The sequence below is a fragment of the Semicossyphus pulcher genome, unplaced genomic scaffold, assembly GCF_022749685.1.
Source record: "Semicossyphus pulcher isolate SPU_LCO1_2020_fin unplaced genomic scaffold, fSemPul1.0.p SCAF_20, whole genome shotgun sequence".
NCBI classification, from domain to species: Eukaryota; Metazoa; Chordata; class Actinopteri; order Labriformes; family Labridae; genus Semicossyphus; species Semicossyphus pulcher.
Window position 1 is genome coordinate 14,411,146 of NW_027211694.1, and position 14,193 is coordinate 14,425,338.

Sequence of the window (14,193 nt, forward strand, 5' to 3'; positions counted from 1 at the left end):
GGTATTCAGGGACCAGCTCTGCCTTTAATAGCTTGTCAGACAATAAATGCAGCAACATTTTTTCTTTCCCGCCCCCCCTCTAGGGAATAGGAATAATCATTGTGTTGCGTTTTTATTGGACCTTCTCTCCTCCTGCATCTTTACCCAACAACATCTTACTCTTCATTATCTTGGGTGCATATTATCAGGCGATGGGAAGCAGCTACAGATAGTGGGATTCTTGTTTACATGCTGGAAAGTAGTTCGTTGTTTCGTATGCTGCACATGCATTTGTCTAAATTTAAAATCCCTTATTGCCATGGGAACCAGCTTGTTTTTAAAAGGATTGGCTGACATTGTTGTAGATGTTTTAGTGACAGACGTGACCTCTTGTTTTTGTGTCTAATAGCTCTGGAAAATGGGTTTATGTCTATCCTGCTCTCTCCCCATTCATAATCCATTGTTTCTTTTCAAAATAAGAGCCTAACAGCTGCAAAATAAACAGACTGAAATAGCGACATTTTTAGGTAACGCCTCCACATGCACACAAACAGGGATTTATTTGTGACCCTCGCATTATCATTCGTTTGACCATTAGCAAGTTGCTGTGGCACATTAGCCATAAAGCTGCAAAGCCATTAGAGGGAAAACTACTGCAGCTCTGCACTTTGATGAGCATTAGGCATGTAGTCTAGAGCCGAAAAATGGGCTGTCTGGCTTCACAGCCTGTTCTGACACAATGATAGTGGTTTGACCTGTGAGTGAGGACAAACACGGATGCACACACACTTTCGGGGGGGGTCACGAAACCACACACACGCACAAAAGGCAAATATCCCAAGGAAACTCCACAAAGAAAAAGACCTTGTAAGTAAATGTCATTTCACAATCCGAAATGAATGCCCTGCAGAAATTATGCAAAGCACATTGAACTATTATATTTCCAGCTCAAGCGGTCACACAATCAAACAAATATGCAGAGCAGGCCGATGCATAGACGAGAAGCAATTCTTCCTTTTTTCCCCGAGTAGCTCGTCTGAAGATTGAGTCGTCCACTCCACTCCATTCGAGGCAGCGTTTCATTTTTGAGTGCTTCTCGGCACAGGCCCTCACTGCACTTTAATTAAGGCTTGATATGCATTATACAAACACAAAATGGTAAAGAGTGCAGAAAGGCTCACATTAGATTTCTCCCCCTTTTTATAGAAAAAAGCCAATGTTTCCAGTCAACAGATGGTATTTACTCAAATTACAGACAGCAAATGAGGGCTGGGGTGAGATGCTTTTTTTCCAAGCCCATTGGCAGCCCATTAAAACATAGAAAAAGTGTTTGAATCCACAGAGAGAGTAAGGAGAGTGACACAGAATAAGGGATGCTTCTGTCATTAATCTGCAGCCAAAATCCAATCAAAAACACGTCTGATCGTTAAATTAAGATATTTCCACTAAAGCTTCCTAATTACCTCAGAAAAGTCGCTTTTTTTTGCTGTGTGATCTAAACACAAGAGCAAAGAAGCAACCCCACTCAGATGGTACAGTCGGCTACGGCGTCCTAATTTGCTTTGATTGGGAACAATATGTTTCTCCGGAGAGATGGGAAGGTACCTCAGAGGGGAAAAGGAGTTCAATGTGCGAGCTTGTCTGCCAGAATGAACCGCTTTCAAGCCGACCACCTCTGCCTGTCATCTCTGCTCAGTGGCGGAGAGAAACAGAATTACTGGGGCACTCAAATGAACATGCGAGGAAATGGGCCAGCGCTGAGAAGTGACACCGTTTTGAGATTTGCATATGCTGAATGAGGCTAAAATATACATAAGTGAGATGTTAATTCCTGATACAGTCTCGGGTAGCACATTAAATCTCTTGTTTTTGCATCTTTACCACTAAATCTCAAGTAATCGTACAGGTTTCATGTCAGCAAAATGGACAAACACAATGGAAAACTACACCTTAATACCCAACCGGCCCTTTAAATTCCCATTAATGCTTCAAAACATGTGACTCAGCTCTTCTTAAACCAAATCGGAATGACCAATGTCCAAAATATAACAGTAATTGCCCCCGTCGTAATGAAAATGGATCCCTAATAGATATTTGTCATCAGCCTGGCAGGCAATTACCTGGAGTGTATACAAGCTAATTCAGCATCATCTTTTGTGTTTTCAGACACCCAGGCTGAGGCCGTTACTTAATTTAACAACTTTTAAAGGAAAAAAATCGAAACAACACAAAGCAAAAAGCTTCAATAATGTCTAAATAATTCATCATCAGCTATTCATTTCACACTCTTTTTGCAGATGTACCTTTCAAACATTCTCAACACGACGTAATCACAGGCTTTTACTTTGAAATACCACTCAATTTAAGAATACATATGTCATAGTCTTTAGACACCTTTATTAACCTTGATTTTAAACTCTAATCTTGTCCAATAAGATGAGCTCTAATGGCTTCCATTATTTTGACATCCCATTATTTATTTGACCCCCAAAATTGTAAAGTTTTTCTGACAAATTGGGAACATTTTTGCCACATTTCTTATAAAATTGGGATTCATTTCGTCATGCTCATTATTTTCATCTATACGCTCCTACATCCATACATCAATGTCACCTTTAACATCCAGAAAATGGGACAACCACCATGTCATTCATGGCTACAGGCCTCTCATTAATCCACAGTGGTTTGCGTCCATTCCATATGGAATAATGCTGCATATATTACATCTGAAATTCAGTGGTATTCCCCTTTAACACACACAGTGTGTAAAAGCGTGAGGGTGAATGTGCCGGGGGGGGTATATATTCATAGAGATTATTCCCATTAAATGTCAAACACACTTCACATTCAATGACAAGGTTTTAGCATACATTCGACTCTTGACGAGCTGTCCCAAGGACGCACATGACAGAAGAGATTATGTTCCAGAAAAGACACATTTGGAAATCATTTTGTCGTATGTGGCGCCTGCTAGCATGAACATAAATGACACGTAGGAACTCTGCGTTCAAATGGCAGCTAGAATGAGTCATTGGAGTACAAAATATAGACATTATTACACTTTAAAGCTCCTGTGAGGATTTTTTTTACTGGTTATGAAATTAATTCTGATTACTTTATATGAGCTACAAAAGCAAACCAGACCATCAGCGACAAGATTGATTATTTCTATATATGTCTGAAACTGCTGGCAGGGGCGGGGTGGGGGGTGGGGTAGGTGTCAGACGAAGCGATTAACTGCACGCTGCCTTTCTTTACGTTTTAAGGGCTAAGACTTTAAGTGAGTGATACATATGACTGTTAAAGAAAGCAGGTAGACACACCACTTAAGCACGTACAGGACAAAATCAGCAAAGAGATAAGAGGTACGGCTTTGTCCACAGGGGGCGCCAAAATCAAGACAAAGCGAAAGTTCCTCACAGGAGCTTTAAACATTGAGCAGCCATAAGATTATGATTTAAGTGTGGGTCGACTTGAGTGATTGTAATAAAGAATTCAGTTGAGTAAACCAGTCAGAAACCATTCCAAAACACTTCCACAGCTCTAGGGCGGATTTGCAGATGTTATTATTTAGCAAAACAACACGATTTCCACCCAATGACAGGGATTAAAAAAACCAAATGTTGTAAAATGGAAACTTTTTATTTTCAAAAAAGCAACAGATTACACAGTTAACTTTCAGCAAATGCAATCCTAACTGAAACTGTACTCACATTCGGGACTTCAAAAATGAAAGGACTCACATACTTACACACAATCTATCTATAATATACAAAAAAGAATACATAATAAATATTAAAATGGCCACAAGAGAAAAAAGTAAGTCATTGAAAACAATCAGTAGAGAGCAAATGTAGGGAAAGTAGAAACAAGACGGTGTGCCTTAAATGTCTTTTTTTTTTTTTTCTTTTTTTTTTTCTTTCGTTTTTTTACATTTTTTACAAATTGTGCAAGATTTCATACTAAGGCTCTGGTCTTGAAGTGACTGTTGTCTGATCCACGCAGCACGCACGCACGCTCTGAATCGCACACACACACTCGCACACGCACACACACACTCCCTGTGCTCTGAGCACTCTGTGGGGTGTAGCAAACCGTTGCAGAATAAAAATGGGGCTGCTCAGTGTTATGGCCTGTGATGCTCATGGGAGTGGACCAGCTTTTTAAAAAAAAAATGGGACATGCACTTCACGCTGATGTGAAAAAGAAACAAAAGAAACTCCCCCTTGCATTTAAAAAAACTTTTTCCAGGAGTGAATGAAGTAACAAAAGAAAATAATAATAACAACCAAGAAACATGACAATATCATAACCATTAAGGCAAGAACACCCGGAGTGGCATCAGCAATACTGTAACAATATGATAGTGTTTAGGTACATGGATATGATGACACATTTAACTACTTCTTCAATGTCTTTTTTAAGCACAAGGTTGTTCTTGAACGCAACTTCTTTTGAAAATCCAAACATCTTTTTTTCCTCTTTTTTTTCTGTAAAAGGTGATAAGAAAAAAGAACAATGCCGGACACTAGGGACATATGGATCGTAAAACTACAAGAAAATCATCTCTAGATTTTAAGTTGAAAACCACACGTTGTAAATCCCCACCGCTAAGCCCCTCCCCCGCCGCCCCCGGTAAATGAAAAAGATCATCACTTACATTAAAACCATTTTATCCTCCGTTTTTGTGGTGGCGTATTCCAACAGTCACCAAGTTTTGCTTTTACTTACAGCGATTGTGTAGTCTGTTGCAAATTAAAGCATTCATTGTTTAGTTTGGAAAAAAAACAGAACTAAAGAAAGGGAAAAAGTTGTCCTTGCAATGCAACTGTTGACCAAAAAAAGCATCTTTACATCTTCTTTTTAGTGCAACTCTTAGAATGTAAAACATTTCCAGTGATTCCTTGAGAGGTATCATTTCTTTGTTTTTGTTCGTTTTTCTTTTCTTTTTTATGTTTTTCACATCTCACAGATTCATGAAAATATCCAAAGTAAGAGGTTTTGTTTTCATTGTTTTGTCAATTCTTTTTCTATTTTTTTCAACTTTTTGCTTCTCTGCATTGGCATGGCCTTCCACAACGTCTTGTTTACTAGAACATAAACACAGGAGGGGATCCAGACCTCCTGCGTATTCCCATTTCCCTTCAGCCTCCATAGGTTTTATATTCAAAGCCTCGCGATTCGCCGTCCACCTTCTACCTCTGTAAAGAAGGATTAGGAGAAGGAGGAGCGGGAGGAAAAACTGGAGGATGAAGAGAAGAGAGATAGAAGAGAGAGAGTGCGCTGTACAACGGGAACGAGCCCCGGATCAAGATCAATCAGGGAAACAGAGACATAGATGAGAAAAAACCCACAGCAAAACCTTCATATAACGCAGTAGGGTTCCCGTGGTAGCCTGGATTTTCTGCAGTAGAGGAGCGTGGTGCTGAAGCAGCGCCGGAGCTCCCTGTTGGAGAAGATGCAGATGAAAGGATTGACTCCAGCCTGGGCGAAGCTCATCCACACGGCCGCCGTCAGGTAGCCCCCAGGGACCACAGGGCCCCTCGCAAACACCCGCCAGTAGCAGGCGACCAGATAGGGCCCCCACAGCGCCAGGAAGAAAAACGTCATGATGTAGAACATCCTACTAATCCTCTTCTCAGTTTTAAACTCATCCAAAACCAAAAGGCGCCTGCGGCCTGCAGCGTTGCTGTTCTGCCGGATTCCCAGCAAAGTAGGCGGAGTCGGGCCTCGACCGAATCCAGCCAGCCAGTTGGCCGCCGCCTGCCCGCTTGCGCCCGGCCCGTGGAAGGTCCAGTTCTGGCTGACGGCGGGCACGAACTGGACCGGCTTCATTTTTCGGCGGTCGTGGACGAAGAAGATGAGCTTGAGGTAAACCAGCTGTGTGGCGAGGAGAATAAGCGCCAGCAGTAGCATGAATCCCAAGGAATCGTTCGCCCTGAAGGAGCGGTGCTGGAACGTGCACTGGTCCTCCTCGCGGATAAATGAGTACGTCCCTACGTCTAGCACCGGCGGAAACGCCATTGCTACAGACAACGTCCACACCATGCAGATAACAGCCAAACAGGTCCAGAAGGTCAGCCTTTTTGTGTAGAAACGGTGATGTGCGATAGCAAGGTAGCGTGTGACGCTTACGCAGAACAGCATAAACGCCGTGTGGAAACAGGAGAGCACACCCAGGAAGGCGATCACTTTGCAGGTCAGCGTGCCGTACGTCCAGGCAGACCCATTCTTGACCGAGGTGAAGACGAAGGGGAAGCAGATGGCGGAGCGCAGGATGTCAGAAGCGCACAAATCCAGCAGGAAATAGTAGGGCGCTCGGTGCAAGCTCTTGTCTTTGACCAGCAGGATGGAAATCAGGAGGTTTCCAACCACGCCGACTCCGATAATAAAACCCAAAGACGTCAGTTTGAGGAACGTGGCGAGAGGAGAGACATTCTGCAAGATGGTGTGGTCCCCTGCATGGCTATAGTTCGCCATAGATGGAGGAGGGATCATATAGATAGCGGAATAGCTTCAGCCGAGTATCATGATCTAGAGGTGGCAGGGGGAGGCGTTAGATCCATTTGGCGGTGTGCTTTGAAGAGGTTTCCAGGCGTACAGGCGACCTCTCCTCTAAGGCATCCTTTGTTCCTTTGTCTCATCACACCTAAAGAAAAAAAAATCCCTGAAAAATATTATCCACCCATCAGCATTCAGTGCCGAACAACAGCTGCATTGTTTTCAACTGCACTTGCACAATGTAGAATGTGATAAGCAATCATTTTCCCCTGTCTGACATTTATTTATTTATTAATCTTACATTTTTTAAATTGGGACTGGCAGAGTGCAGAGCTCTGCCTTAGCTAAGCCTGAATACTTTGTCTAGAGACACACAGGCAGACAGACAGGCAGACAGACAGTGATGGATCTTGATTAGGCTTAACATTAATCTGTTAAAAAAGGTAGAAGGCTTTCGTGTGGCTTCGGAATTTCCGGAACAAAAGCATCATGATGGCACAAAGCACCAGCCCTCATTAAGAAACGACGCATTTTTACCCCAAAAGGGAAACGGCGTTTAACAGCAACAAGAAAACGCTCAATTTGGATGCTTTTTTGGACGTTTTCGTCGCAACGTAAGACATTTAGACGAATGCAGTCCAAAAATAAGCTCTTCTCGATCACACCCTACACCCTGCAGAACAGAGGACGGCTCTCTGAGGCGGCTGATGCCTCGAATAAACTCGCCTCGCCTTCATGCAAAACCGACGGAGGGCGCATACATAATAAAGCATCCGTGTTTTTGTCTGATTAAAGGTTAACAGGATTACGGCTCTCACGTTGATAAGCAGTGTTCTCATTAGGGGCGATTATTGAGCCAGCCTCCATTTTCCAGATCATCTTTTATATTAGTAATTAGGAGGAAGACTTGAGTGGATATAATGTGTAATACTGACTCTAAAGCCGCATTTCGACATTATTTCTCGTGTTAATGCGCGGGTGTGAATATCAGACTGAAAAGGGATGGTTGGAAGTCACAATAACAAGCCTTCTGGTTATAATATTATGGGATGTTCTCGATTGCTGATTTTATTGGTTGAAAAATAACATATAGCCTGTGGTTCTATCTGATTTAATGTATGTTTGAGTCTACTTACGCGTTTGAATGCGTCCTCCGATTATCAGGCGAGTATTTTTACGCGCGTCTCAATCCGATATTTCCCTTAAAAAAAAATAAAAAAATACAGGATCTTAAAATCACCGTCCTTGTATCCGAATTCTCTGGAAAGGGCATAACATTGTAGCGGATCCGTATACGTCCATTAGACTCGAATAATTCCCAAGTCCCCGCTATGAAATGCCCAGAATCGCAGCCACCACACAAGACAAGGCCAAAAAAAAGGAGATCGAGAAAGAGAGAGAGACAGACAAGACAGCCGATCACAAGATCAATCAAAACCCTACCTGTTGATAATCCTAATTTGTATCCCTCCTTTAGGTTATTTACATTGCACACGTCGGGTTTTTGCTGTTTAAAAAAGCCTGATTTGTTGCCTGCCCCCTTTTTTCCTCCACGGTGAATATCCTCCAGTAAACGGAGCCCAGTGCGCATGCGCCCTGCATCCCTATTTGTGATCCAAGACGCGTCTTGTCTCTTGTTGCAGCAGCAGCAGCAGCAGCTCCCTCTCTCTCACGGTAACATCTGCTCAATGGGGCCGCTGCTGGCAGGTAACGCGTTACAGCAGCACGCGCCGTTTCCCCTGGTAACGCCGAATGTAACGGAATATTATGTATTTCAATTTCACACTAGAATCAAGATTAACAGACATCTTTGTCAATCTCCTGACTGTTACAGATTGATTCAGATCTACTTCTTTGCAAGTTAGAAAATTACTTATAAATCAAATAACAGGCTGCTTAAATTATACAAAAGCTAAATGGGGTTTGGTCTAGGCAGATCATGTCTCTTTTATTAGTGTTTTGCTCCCTAATGGAGCTATTATCTGATATATTCAGATTAGGACGCCTTATAAACTTTGTTTCCTTAACCCTGCCTGCTTTTCAAAGTGCTCATACATGTTTCACTCAGCAGAAATGTCAACCATTAAGTACAAAGCGAAGGGTTAAATCAGGCAGCCCAGTTCACTTCAAGGTAGAATGACTTCCACTCTACTGTATGTGCATAATTGACGAGCACTTTGCGAACTGTTGTTCATTCTGCCCGGGCAGCATGAGAAATTCATAGGATCTGATTTCTCAGCCATGTATGAAGAGCCGTGATGTCATGTGCAGTGTAACAAGTGAACAATGATTCAGCCAACATGTACGCACGGCCCGAGCACCCGCTTTCCCACGCTATGAGACATCAATTAATGATGACCGTGCATGTTGAAAGAGTGTCAAAACTGTGTGACAACTTCCGCAGAGTAACAGGACAATGTGAGCTGTGCAGATTTCTGTGTTTTATGATTATAAAAGCGGCAGTTTTCTTTTTCAATCACAGCTTATATCGCAGATGAGCCACAGATTGATTTATTTGACCGCCAAAAGACACAACTACTAATTTTGGTACAGAAGTGGGAAACACTTTGATGCATCATCACCCCAGGGGTTTTCTGTAAAAAGAAGGTTTAAAGTAAAGAATGATTTGGGTTAAAAAAAGCCTTATGCATATTATATTTGCTCTTGAGATGGAAAGGGAAGTACATAGGCTAAGTAAAATTTTGAGGTACTTACGCTTTACTTAAGGCTTCCCATTTCATGCTATTTACTTCTGCTCCATTACGTTGTACTTTTTACTCCACTACATTTATCTGGCAGCTAGAAATTGACCCCGTACAAAAAGGAACATCTACTCGGCTCATATTGTATCATTTAAGTACTTTATCTGAGGTTAACTACGCAATACTTCACACAGAAAGTGTTCTTTCCAACCCCAGATTTAATATCATAGCTCTTCAGATATATCTTATGCCTGTTTAGGGACCTGTGGCTCAGAGGTAGTCCATCGTCCTCCAGTCGGAAGGTCTGAGAGTCGATCAACTTGCCGAAGTATCCTTGGGCAAGAAACCGGACCCTTAATTTGTTTCCGAAGGCACAGCCTGTGGTGTGTGAATGTGACTTATATGGCACTATTTTTGTGTATGAATGTGTGTATGACAGGGTGAATGCTGACATGTAGTGTAAGGCTCCTTGAGTGGTCAGAAGACTAGAAAGGTGCTATGTAAGTGCTGTTAGAGGGACAGAATATGTATTATATATATTATTATATAGAATATATTTGTAAGATGCATTTTTTTTTGCAAAATCAGTTCTTACTGTTAATATTATTAAGTATATTTTGCTTATGGTGCTTCTCTACTGTTCATAAGTAGGGTTTTGTTAACTGTCTAATAAAGGTGTGACTGCCCTAAGCCACTAAAGACAGCTTTATTTTGAAAATATTTGCACTATATTATGTAATCAATACCTTCACAAACTGGTTATGGCAGTTCAGTAGGAGATCTGTTCCACATCAGGGCATGAAAGGATTCTTGGTCAATCTTATGATATAAAGCAGATCATCTGTGAAAAGCATCAGACAAATCAATTTATTATTCTCAAAGCTACATTGTCATACATTTAAGCAGCAGAAATTGCAACAACAGCTCCCCTCTTTCCATGTAACCACACTTGACATATTGTGCTTGGAACAATGGAAACATTGCAGACGTCAGGAAATCACATGAATCACCCCAAGCATGGAAAGTATGAGCAATACACGAAGCCAGCGTCCTTAAAGCTGAATATATTTGTAGCAGTCTTGTCACATAGAAGGCAACAGTGTTTGGTCTTCATTCTCCACAGTGCAGTAAACAAACAGTTCCTCTTTTCGGACTTCCTGGTTGTTTCCCCTCCATGTTCACGTGGGTCCCGTTACGCACGATGCACTTATTCCAAAAAGGCACGTTTCTTATCTTTGTGTCTTTTCGACACAAAGCGTGTGTCAAAAGGTCCATGTGAGGTATAAACACAGTGGAGGATAACAGGACAGGAAAGAATGACGATCTGATGAGTGTCTCTCATAGCGTGTCGTTACGCCTCCGCGCGTACCAGCCGAGGAAGGCGCAGAAACCTACCACGGAGAGGATGGTGCCCAAGAGCAGGGCGAGAGCGTCCCCCGCGTCGTAAGCCTCCGCCGGGGGAACTAGAGAGAAGAATATCAGCCAGAAGATCGCTGCAGCGTTCGGGAGTTCATGTTTGGGAGCCATGTTGAGCTTTTTAGGCTGTTGCTGTTGACTTTCGGGAAGCTGGAGCTCCTGCGTCAGAGGCAACGGGACTTCCGGGTTCGCTCAGCCAATGAGAGAGCAGCTTTGTGCTGACTGTTGCCGTCTGCTCTTAAAGAAGATTCACTTCATATTTCAGCAGGCATTTCTATTGTGGTACATACATATTTGCATAATTCAACTGTCGATTGGTTTATTTTTCACAAAAAGAATTAAAAAAATGTTAAATCTGTGATTAAACTAATAATTATTCAAGTGGATTTTGGTTGACAGGCTGTCAATGTCTCTGCTCCTCAGGCCCTGCTATGAACAAATGACACTATATTTCATCAGTCAGGCCAATCAACAGCTCCTGTCTGACAAATACTTGATGACATGCAAAGAATATTACTGTTTGTTGCATGTGTCACTTGTTGGTCAAGGTCAGATCAGGAATAAAATGCCCAACACAGCCACAAGATAAATATTTTCCACCCTACGCTGCCCCAATGTTTGTGAACTTTCCCGGTCTATTTCCATTGTTATTGTTGGTACATTTCATTCTAAAAGAACTCTCAAATTCCTACAGCAGTACAATGTAACAATAACTAAAATCCCCGACATCGTAGCTCGTGCTACAATTTGTTTGGCTTGCAGGGTCTACATCTGTGTGTGAGTGTGTGCCCTCCTGGGGCACTTTGCTAGTAATTTAATTAGAGCGTGCAAGCCAAAGCAAAATATTGACCTTGTAAGGCTGCCATACCTCTGTACCTGTCTGCACAGTGCGAGGAGATGAATAGGCACGCTTACGGCTTTCTCATCATACACTCTCCCTCTCTGTGTACTCCTGCTGTCTGTTTGGCAATTTGTCTCACACACACGCAAGTGTTTTGAGCCTGGTCTGATCTCTACAGCCACATTTGGCAGACCACATGTTCAATACAAGCCTAGAACATAACTCAGCATAAAACAGCTGAATCTGTTACTATCTGTTTGTATTTTCCTGTAATGTTATATTACATTTTTGAGCATCTTGTCTTAAAGCAGCAGCAGCTCCCTCTCTCTAACGGTAACATCTGCTCAACTGGACAGCTGCTTGCAGCAGCACGCAATGTTTCCCCTGGTTACCTCGAATGTAACGGAATCTCCTGACTGTTACAGATTGATTCAGACCTACTTCTTTGCAAGTTAGAAAAACACTGGTATTTACAAATCAAATAAAAGACTGCTTAAATTATACAAAAGCTAAATGGGGTTTGGTGTAGTCAGATCACGTCTCTTTTATTACAGTTTTTCTGCTTTCTAATGGCGCTATTTCCTGATTTGTTCTGATTATGACACCACTTTAACTCAATAACATTTGTTTACTTAGCTCTGTCACTCCATCTTTATTATGTTTTTGAGCTTTTAATAACAACTTAAAACCCAACTTAGCAGACGTTTCTAACATTTAAAGCCATCAGAAATGTCCTTAAGATTCTCATATGGTAACTACACTGGCAGATGCGCATAGCAGTAGCAGCAGCAGCAGCCCTTAGCCCAGATCTCAGCGGCGTTGGTAATTGATCAGTGGGAGGACGAGAGAATATCCAGAAACAAGAGTGTTTGTCTAACATGCCGGGACAGTGACATTAATCTTCCCTTCTCATGTGTTCTGCATCATAATTTGCTGCTCAGCACACGAAGGCCCCATTTAAGCCGCACACTGAGACTGTCAAAGTGAAATTTGAATTCTTGTCAGTTTTTTTGTTGAGAAATATGACTATAATGACACAGCAGCTACTGTGGAAATGTTTTTTCAAAGGGGACAAAGCCCTTTTTGGCCATATTTTTGGAAACAGGAAGCATGGTTAGGAGGTGCACTTTAAACAGTGGACTGCTACTGAATGTAACACATTATAGCCCAGTTTAGCCCACAAGCATGGATAAAATATGCATTTCTCCTTTTTCAACAAGCACACAGTGACTTTTTGATTGCCACTGAATGTTGGTGTTCCTTATTTCATCACCCAATGAGTTATTGCCCAAACACCATATAGGTTACCCTGTAATCAAAATCACACAAGCTAACATGTTAGTTAGCCTAGCTTCTTAGCATTAGCACTCATTCCAACTGCATATTGGTTTTCCTTATTTTACCACCCATTGAGTCATTGCCCAAACACCTTGTATGTAATGCTTTAATTAAAGTCACACAAGCTAATAAGCTAGTTAGCCTAGCTTGTTGGCATTAGCACTGATTTCAACTGCATGTTGGTTTTCCTTATTTTACCACCTAATGAGTCGTTCCCGAAACACCTTACAGGATACCGCGTAATTTAAATCATACAAGGTAACATGCTAGTTAGCCTAGCTTGTTAGCATCAGCACTAATTCCCACTGGATGTTGGTTTCTTTATTTCATCATCTAATAAGTCATTGCCCAAACACCTTGTATGCAACCCTGTACTTAAAATCACAAATCTAACATGCTAGTTAACCTAGCTTTTTAGCATTAGAACTGATTTCAACTGGATGTTGGTGTTCCTTATTTAATCACCTGATGAATCATTGCCCCAACACCTTGTGCAACGCACCTTGATTTAAATTACACACAAGCTAACAACCTAGTTGGCCTAGCATCTTAGCATTAGCACTGATTCCCACTGCATGTTGGTTTTCCTTATTTTACCACCTAATAAGTCATTCCCCAAACACCTTACAGGCTACCCCGTGATTTAAATCATACAAGGTAACATGCTAGTTAGCCTAGCTTGTTAGCATTAGCACTGATTTACACTGGATGTTGGTGTTCCTTATATCACCACCTGATGAGTCATTGCCCAAACACCTTGTACCTAACGCTGTGAATAAAGTCACACATGCAATGGAGAAAGTTAGCCTAGCTTGTTAGCATTAGCACTGATTCCCACTGGCTGTTGGTTTCTTTATTTCATCATCTAATGAGCCATTGCCCAAACACCTTGTATGCAACCCCGTACTTAAAATCACAAAAGCTACCACGCTAGTTAGCCTAGCTTTTTAGCATTAGCACTGATTTCAACTGGATGTTGGTGTTCCTCATTTATCACCTGGTAAGTATTTGCCCCAACACCTTGTGCGATACCCCTTGATTTAAATCACAACAATCACAGATGTAACAATGCAGTGGCTGTCCACTGTTGGCTAACTGCCTGTTGCTTTGCTATGTTAAAATGAAGTGATAATGCCTGACCAAACAGATATTGCACCAACTGATCAATACCAACATTTTCATTCTGAGCCAAACATTCACACACTCTGGAGAATGCAATTTTTTTATTAAAATTTTGGCAGAAGATGTGTCCAAGTCAAAACAAAAAGACAAGATATGCACACAGATTTTAAGGAAGAATCCATTTTAATTTCAGTTCAACTCAAAGTTTGTGTGAGGGTGGATTTCCAGTGACTCCACTTATTATTCCATTTTACTCCAAGAGGCGTTTCTTCCCCTCAGTCCAGTTAAAGTTCC

The 14,193-nt window shown here is 41.8% G+C and overlaps 2 protein-coding genes across 4 annotated transcripts; both read right to left on the minus strand.

Annotated features, from left to right (window-relative positions):
• Positions 1–3,602: 3,602 nt before the first annotated feature.
• On the minus strand, positions 3,603–8,042 carry gpr85 (G protein-coupled receptor 85). Of its 3 annotated transcripts, none has more exons than XM_069671531.1 (2): positions 7,924–8,042; positions 3,603–6,628 (listed from the first exon to the last, which is right to left on the minus strand). In XM_069671531.1, the coding sequence occupies exon 2, from the start codon at positions 6,475–6,477 to the stop codon at positions 5,344–5,346; it is 1,134 nt and encodes a 377-aa protein (XP_069527632.1). In that variant the 5' UTR covers positions 6,478–6,628; positions 7,924–8,042; the 3' UTR covers positions 3,603–5,343. The 3 variants fall into 3 exon arrangements, 2 of the variants coding, with proteins under 2 accessions (XP_069527632.1, XP_069527633.1); XM_069671532.1 differs by having other exon boundaries at positions 3,603–6,646; XR_011308738.1 differs by lacking the exon at positions 3,603–6,628 and adding an exon at positions 7,495–7,681.
• Positions 8,043–10,002: 1,960 nt separating this feature from the next.
• On the minus strand, positions 10,003–10,773 carry LOC138599711 (small integral membrane protein 30). Its single transcript, XM_069671467.1, has one exon. It carries the CDS (start codon positions 10,707–10,709, stop codon positions 10,521–10,523), a length of 189 nt encoding a protein of 62 aa, XP_069527568.1. The 5' UTR covers positions 10,710–10,773; the 3' UTR covers positions 10,003–10,520.
• Between the last annotated feature and the right edge of the window lie 3,420 nt (positions 10,774–14,193).